Source organism: Fulmarus glacialis, unplaced genomic scaffold, assembly GCF_000690835.1.
Source record: "Fulmarus glacialis isolate BGI_N327 unplaced genomic scaffold, ASM69083v1 scaffold10751, whole genome shotgun sequence".
NCBI classification, from domain to species: Eukaryota; Metazoa; Chordata; class Aves; order Procellariiformes; family Procellariidae; genus Fulmarus; species Fulmarus glacialis.
In genome coordinates this window covers 1,125-9,528 of record NW_009193403.1, presented here as the reverse complement: position 1 = coordinate 9,528, position 8,404 = coordinate 1,125, and the positions used below count along the sequence as shown (strand labels likewise).

General features: G+C 37.1%; 1 protein-coding gene across 1 annotated transcript; it reads right to left on the bottom strand.

The window, feature by feature from the left end:
* Positions 1-2,992: 2,992 nt before the first annotated feature.
* NMNAT1 (nicotinamide nucleotide adenylyltransferase 1) lies at positions 2,993-6,441 on the bottom strand. The gene is made up of 4 exons (XM_009587435.1): positions 6,318-6,441; positions 5,649-5,832; positions 4,803-4,948; positions 2,993-3,393 (listed from the first exon to the last, which is right to left on the bottom strand). Exons 1-4 carry the CDS (start codon positions 6,439-6,441, stop codon positions 2,993-2,995), a joined length of 855 nt encoding a protein of 284 aa, XP_009585730.1.
* Between the last annotated feature and the right edge of the window lie 1,963 nt (positions 6,442-8,404).

The following is an 8,404-nucleotide window of genomic DNA, read 5'->3' as shown; positions in this document are numbered from 1 at the left end:
GCTCAGCCAAACAATTGCCTATGGAACTTTTTGTAAGAACTGCCGAGTGCCCTGGCCACATCCTATGATGGTTCAATTCTTTCTCCCTTACAAACTCCCAATCTTCTTTTTGTGGGAAGAATTTTTTTCCCATTTCCATCTTAATTGCTGTGCAGCATTGAGCATCTAACACATTGCATTAAGGATGTGGCCTCATTACAGAAGTAGATAAAGTGGTTCCTGCTGTTGTTGCAGTATTTATAAAATACTTTGAATCTGAATTACACGTATGGTGTAAGGGCCCTATGTTCTCTTAATACAGCAGAACCAAATGCAGTGATGTAAAAAAAAAAAAGCCTCATTTTTGTTTGGAGAACATCTGTGAATGCATTTAACTCTTTTATAAAGAAGTTCTGTGAACTGCATTACTCACAAACCTTACATTTTCAAGTATATAGATTCTCTTTTAGATCTAGTCCACTCTTGAAAGTTATACCTGTCTAACATTTTTTAATAGGCCACATCAGGACAACATCACTGACTGTGATGCTGCTATTTGTAACTGATTGCAACAGTAGATTGTCAGTGTGCGCTTACTTCTAGTGTTGTAACAGGCAGGTTTCTGGATCCCACTAGTAAAACAAAAGATCCATATTCAGCAGTCAATGTAATTTTTGAACAATGGTCTGTTTCGTATAGACAAAACTGTACTGACATCATTCTACCTACTTAAAAATCATGCAGTCATCAGACATGAGATTTGGTTAATAACAGGATGACTAAAATTAGCATATTACATGCAATTTATTTTATTGAAAGACCCATCACACATAACTACATTAAAACCCAGTGAAATATAACTGCTTGAAGACCATAGCTTTATAAAATATCCTACTGAATTTGCAGTTTCTCTAGAATTACACAAAGTGCACCAAAACACACCAACATCATTATTTAGAAGAATAAACCTAAAGTGCAGTTCTACTCTGAAAAGTGACCACATAAATAGGGTGCTTTCCCATTAGAACAATCTGCTCTGTTTATTTAGAAGCACACTGGTTGACTTGAGTGCTGAAAATAAATCTTTCTTGCCCTCTATTCCTGTCAGTCATAAAGACAGCAAGCAAAAGAGAAAAGTAGATCTTGTCCTTTCCTACGTACCATCAATAATGTAGTTAACTTCAATCAGTTATGGCAGTTTGATTGCTAAGGTGTCACAGGGGGCATAATTTATCCTTTGGTACCTTTATTACTATTGATGATAAATGAACCCAGCCTCATTATCAAAGGACAGCGTAAGCTTGCCTGAGCTTTAGGGAAAAAAGTGGCAGACTGAGCACATTTGATGCAGGAACCACCAAAGAAAAAACCTAAGGATCCTTGATGCTACTTTCTGTCACAGTGCAGTTACAGATGCACTTCTAAGTTGTGACTTGATTTTATTACGCTAATGTCCTTGTAGATTCTCTGTAGACAGCCACCTTTACAGGCTGGAGCTAGCAGAACACAGATGTTCTAGTGTATGGTAGCTGCAGAATTTCATGTGGGGCTCCAAGTTTGCATGCCCGATGCTGCAGGTTTTCCTGATAGTGTCTTGACTCCTTTGCTGGGTTTTATACAAGCCTTGCAGGCCCTAGGGCCACCTGTGATGTTCAGTGTTTGGCTTCTGGCTTCCAGACTCCCCCTAAGTTCCTCGGGAAGACTACACCTCGGCCTCAGCTCTTTGGGGATCCCCTGCCCAGGGAAGGAGGATGACGGGTTGTCACAGTTATGATCCTGGAACATGTCCCTGGTTCTAGACTTGCCCAACAGCATGTAGGTTTCCTGGCCTGAGAGTCTCAGAGTGATTCTGCTGGATTTGTTGATCTGAAAAATGTAAACTGAGTCATCTTGTGGAGATCATATGAAAAAGCTGTTGACCCATTAGGTAGCATCTTGGAAACCTTGACATTTTTAATAAGGCACATAATCCAAACAAAAATGGGATGACGGCAAATAAAGGGAGGTAGAATTCTATCACCATGACGTTCACAGTGCCTCTCTAGTTCATGTTTACATAATACAGACAATATACCGTTAGATTCAAAACCAGATTTCTAGCAAAGAAAAACATTTCACTTATGTACAGTCTTAATATCCTACCATGTCTTCTCAACTCCAGTTACAGAAAACAATTCTGGCTATATACATTTGGCTCAAAAGTAAAAGCTCATTTATTATTTGAAACAAAGGGACGACTGTCTGAGAATCAGTGCAATGACACTATTATTAATTTCTATCCATTAAACCAGTTTCTGAAGTAGATCTGTCCTTCCATGAGAAACAGTGCTGAGCTTAACATACAACCCTGGAAACATGAATGGAAAAGTAAAGCGCAAGGCATTTCTGGGAGCAAATTGCATGACAGCGGACAAACAGGCTGTGTATTTGAAAGGCAGACAACTCAAAGCATGGTATATCTAGCACCACTTCAGCCAGGAGTAATTTTTTCCCTTCCAGGATAGAGCTAAATAATTTCTTTGAGGTGCACCACATGTTGGCAATTTTTTAAAAAATTATTTATATAGATTTACTATCAGTAAGTGGTACATTTTGAAATTAAATGGCTTTGTCTGTTAAGACACTGTAAGTTATTAAAAGTATTTCGGTTAGTATTTTATAAATAGCAGTCAGAGCAGTCTGATTTAAAACTAAGCAGAACATTTCCATTTGTTATGTTTGTTAATTTGTAGTTCTCATATGCAAGTGTGAATTCTTATACTTAGTTCACTGCACTGTGACAAAATGTTTAAACATGAAAATCTTACTGTTGGATTTAAAAAAGATTGTGTAGATCCAATTATTGAGTGCACCAAATCTCAACAGCAACTACATATGTACTAAAGCCACAGAATCACCCCACTATTTACTTTAAAAAAAAACAAACAAAAAACCAACCCCCAAACCCCACATTTTCCTGTACTGAACTGTAGCTTTTTTCACAGCAGAAAGGAAGTTAGTTGTATAGTGCCTGTTAGTTCCTGGAATCGCTTGCATGTTTCTGTAAGGGAGCCAAGACAACCCCAGCATTCCTGTCTTCACTCTCTGGACTATACAGATTATTTTTTTCTATGTATGCTTGAACTACATCAGGCACTAGGTAACGAATGCTCTGGCCCCTCCGCAGTGCTCTCCTAATCTTGGTGGAGGAAATGTCATTTGTGATCCATTCTTCCACAAGGTGAATGTTATTCTTGTGCTTCCACAAAATATCAGATTCATAGATGAATTTCTGAACGCTGTTTCCAGCCCTACTGATGCATACAAGGCCATGATTTTCCACAATTTCAGTGATGTCCTCCAACTTCCACAGATTGGGGATCCCAAAAGATTCCAGCATGTCACTTCCACAAAGCAGTTTAACCTGTGGGACACCTTAAAAAGAAAAATAAGTGAGAAACAGGGCTTGGTTTAGGCCACTAGATTTTAGCTAACTCGATGGGGACATTTAATTTCCAGCCTACCTCTCTATATCTTTGGTTAAGATGAGACAATGGAATGAAATAAAAAAAGATTCAGAGTATGTAATTTATAATTAGTAGCCTCAATACAGGATTTTTCTGAAAAAAAGTTATGGGAGTCCCTTTGTTCAAAAGGACTAGAAAATAAAGTCTAATATGCTTCTTTAGCCTTGGGGTGAATCAATCGCTGTGAGGATCAAAGTAAAAGAAAATATAGAGAAAATTCCAGAATAGCTAAGTATGAAAGGATACTGTAATGCTATTAAAACTTTATCTGACATTCCATAGAGTTACAGAAGAGGAGCTAACTTTTATGGGATAGGGGGCAGAGGGGATTACGTAAAAGGAAAGAAAATATGATCCAAAAAATAAAACCCCATAGACTGTGTGGCCTGACTTTAGGGGACTTTCTTCCATACTATGTTTTATAGGGAATCTAGAGAAGCATGCAGATAGAAACCACCTTAAAGTAATGGAAGCAAAATTGAGATTTGAGCTTCCAGTAATGTGGGTGGTAGGAATGTAGTAAAACATCTGTCAAGACAATGTGAAAAAAGCCTGCCTGATGCTGTTGGTCTTTTCTTTGAATACATTTACTTTAAAACACTATCAATTAAACAGTAGAATTCGGAAAGGTTCAAGGGAAGAAGTCACGCAGAAGTCTAGATTTGCTAATATAAAGGATTAAGATTGTCATTATGCAAGGCCATTCAAATTCTACATGAATACATATAATTGTACATGTTAAGCTACGCAGAAGTCTAGATTTGCTAATATAAAGGATTAAGATTGTCATTATGCAAGGCCATTCAAATTCTACGTGAATACATATAATTGTACGTTAAGCTAAAGAACAAAAATTAAGAACTAAAAGCAATAAGCAAAATAAATGCTACCTAAAATTACAAAGCCAAGCTATGTCTGTTGTATGAAGTTTTAAATTACAATTTAAAACGATCCTGTACCCAGATACATTTTGAATTTCAGGACTTAATCCTGTCCTTTCTTTCTTCAGCAACTTATAATATGATCCAAAATTCTCAGCTGTAACTACAGTATGGCAAAGTTCTGTAGGTAAAATGGATAGCTCAGACCTGTTTCAGTTCAAATTCCTATTATCTTGAGTATTTTTCATGTCCTATATATTTTCCCCTTAGAGTCGTCTTGTTACGAAGCCTACTGCTTTGTGCTGTTGGATCTCAGGGAATAAACTTATTCAGTGGAATCAGAACCAAGAACTAGCATCAAAAAAAGTTACTAATCAGTGCAATTCCCTTGAAATAGCAAGTATTGTTAAGCATTTAATTTGCAAACAGACTTAACTTTTTATATCTGGACTCTGATTTTTCTTTTTAACGGGGTCATGCCTATTTGGTTCCTGCTTCCTCTTCCGTCCTGGCTTTGTTAAAGGTATAGCATTCTGCAGACTATTAGGGGGATCAGGAGATAAAAGCTTTTGACGATGGTACCTGCAAAACAGATGTATTTTAGGTATTTTTAAGATGTAGGAGAATATAGGGAAGAGAATATATGGCCTACTAAATAATCTTTCACCACTTCCTCCTGCAGTATTTTCACAGACAATCCATCTAAGAACTTATCTGCTGGAACAGGGACTTGTGAGAGCTGGGTCATAAGACGGTCAAAATGCAAAGATTTCAAAGCAACAACAAACCAACTATAAGCTTGGTTTGTTTTTTTTTTAATAGAAATTCGTTTTAAAAAGAAGAACCTCAGTGAAGTAGCAGTGACTGAAAGAGTAAAAACTTAAAAAAATATATTTGTTCAGACAATTCTCATGCCAGCCTTTAAATACACAAATGGGCAGCATAGCGTAATCAGAACCAAATCAGGGAAGCTTGTGTAGCTTGTGTCTACCCTATTCTAGTCTCTTGTCCTTCCTTATTAATACCTTTTCAGCACAAAAATTGAATAAAGCCTAAGAAACAATATTTCTTAAAAATTATTCACAGGCTCATTTTTTGTACGTTTAGGACTAATGGTGCAATCTTTCATTTACAATGCTCATATACATAGTAATTCTGACGTCACTGAGTCTATTCATATGATTTGGAGTTAGCCTGCTATTATTCTAACTTGTTAGAGCTGACACCATTCCTTATCCTTCTATAGGTTCTTGGGACTTTTTAGGGTTTGGCTGAAGAATACCTTAAAACTTTGAGTGTTTCCATCCACTCACTCTGGCTGCTTTCCCAATCATCAACTTCCACCCAATCTGAGTTTTTTGTAGCTAGTTTTGCCATAGTTACTCGGTGATTTGCACTGATCAGACCTTTCTTCTTATATGCATCACCTACTGGTGAAATTATTCCTTTGATTACTTTGTATTTTCCTGTGGAAAAAACACATCACACAAGAGCATGAAAAGTGGTTGAGCAGATGTTACTTCCACTGTATTGTATTTAAACAATTATATAACCATTATTCACTGCAATCTCTAAGAACACCAATGCCAGCTCCGATAGCCAGCCCAGTGGAAAAGTACAGTACACTTCTGCCACTGTGCAAGGCAGCATAATTAAAGATTTAGTAAGATATATTAGAAAGATATATTCCTATAAAGAAAAACTATAAACCTCATGATTTAGCTCATTAAAATTAGTAATAAGCAACACATATGTAAGACTCTTCTCTCATGTATTTGGCCTACATGATTTTCTATGATACATAACACGCATACTAGCTTCAAGATCTGATTAGTATTTCCAAAAATACCTGTCACTGTCAAACAGGCATTCATATACACAAAATATTCACGTTAACATTTAAGTGTCTAGTTATCAGAGCTGTTTTGAAGGATATAAATTACCATCCTACCTGTTTCATGAAAGTAGTCTTTAGCGAGCTCAAATAGCCTTAGATGCATGTTGGTAATGGGATTGAAGGACCCACAGGCCAACAGTACTACTTCAGTCTTCTTCTCAGGATCTTCCATAGCCATTCCTCGCAGCTACAGAGCCAAGTGGAGAATGCTGGTGCTAGTTACCAGCCACTACAAAAAAAGACCAGATTAAAAAATAATTATTCCTACTTATTTGTGCTGCCAATAAGCAGAAGATTTCAAAATCAAATTGAGCACTGTATTTTCCTTCCATCAACATTTGTTCATGTGATACTGCATTATCCAATTTTTAAGAGATTAAAACGACTGCCTCTAGTTCTTTCTGGTTATCCCTGGATAGAGGTATGATGCAAGGAGTTGAGACAACAGTGGCATCATGTTGCAGATAATTCTTCTGTGGGGCTTCAGAAATCAAGGATGTAGAGAAAAGTGAGTGTGCTAGGAAGAAGACATATGTAATAGAGAAGTGAACTCAAATTTGCCTTGCCCATGTATTACCAAAGCAGCTGCAATTCCCTCCTATATGCAAGAGGAAACATCTTTAAAAATGAAATCACTGAAAACAGGCTGCTTGCCTGAAGAGAGGACACCGTACCGCTCACTCTGAAGAAAAGCAGCTCATGCAGAAAAACTTCATAAGGAGAGATTATTTGTCCTGATTGCAGGACAAACTTTATTAGAACTTCGCATTTTTTTTTAAGATGCCAATGCCAATCAACTGCCAAGAGAGACATCTGCAGGGAACTTCCTTATAAGTAACTTCCTTACTTCTAGTGCTTACAGGGGGGAATAGAACATCCTATGACAGTTCCAGTGCTGCTACTCTAAATTGCTGAGAGTCTGGAAAGAGCAAAATCTATAGAACTAACATTATATTTTATTAAATTCTGGAGGAGAGGAGGGTTAACATGTCTTTGTTCGGGATTTACTTACATTTTACATGTTCTTGGTATGTGAGAAGAGAGTGCTATGGACTAAACATGAAAACAACCAATCTACTTTGTGTTGCAGAAAGTAAGTGGTAGGTGTACCAGCAGAACAGATGATAGAAGAATAGTGAATTAAAAAAAGTTTAGTGAAAGCTGCAATTAAATACCAGGTGGTTTTTTTCCCTTTTTTAAAATACAACAGCACTGTTCCAATTTTGAACTTCAGTTTCAGAAAGCTGCTTAAGAATTGGTGAAAATAAGGAAATTTCACTACTTATCTTTTTCAACACTATATGGATTTTTGCTTCTCAGTGTTCTTTTCTTTCATGAGAGTATTCTGGCTTGCCAAGATGGTTTTCCCTAGGCTGGCCCTGAACAAATGAAAACTGAAAATATGTAACAGGCCATTCTCCTCCTGTCTGAGACATCCGTGTTGAGCACTGAATAGTCTGCCATTGTTTCTACAGCAGCATCACTGCCTGGAAAAATCCCACAAGGTCACCCTCACATTCTGTCTCCTTTACAAAGACGCTGAGTGATGTTCACAGCCGCCACAGTGGTGAGATATCATCAGAGCTAAATCTTGTAACAGCTACTATGTACTAACATCAAACAGGCCTTGAATAAAAGGAAGTCTCACAAGGCTTCGCATTTTGCAGGTGTCAGTACTTTTCTGTGCTTTCAGGAGTTTCATAAACTTTTAAAATATTCTTTATTACTGCAGAGTAGTTCAGCATTTGAAGGGTTTGGTATTTCTTGGAATGCAGCCTTCACCGGGGCATCAGCTAGAAGAGTTACTATGGGAACAGGCAAGGAAAGGAGTTAGACTTGCCTTTGTAATGCATAAAGCCCTACTTTCTACAGAAAGTGACTCATGCTGCAAATTTGAAAAGGCCTGATTTTCTCCTTTAAAAAAAAAAAAAGCAAGGGCAAAAATAATAGAAAATTTTAAGATGAAAATATATAGTGCCTTTCCGGGAGGTAGTCAGATGTCCTTTTTCATGCTGCTAGCTAATTTTACAATCTTCAGAAACAGGCAATTTTTGCATCATAAACTTACCTTGTAGCGCTTCATATCTGCATAGAAATTGAGAATATAAATATAATTTAATAGTTTGCACATACCCTCAGTC

Coding starts and splice junctions, on each gene's coding strand:
- NMNAT1 (XM_009587435.1), bottom strand. CDS start 6,441: ATGGCTATGGAAGATCCTGAGAAGAAGACTGAAGTAGTACTGTTGGCC. Junction 5,833..6,317: donor AGACTACTTTCATGAAACAG/GTAGGATGGTAA, acceptor TTTTTTCCACAG/GAAAATACAAAGTAATCAAA. Junction 4,949..5,648: donor GAAACACTCAAAGTTTTAAG/GTATTCTTCAGC, acceptor TCTGTTTTGCAG/GTACCATCGTCAAAAGCTTT.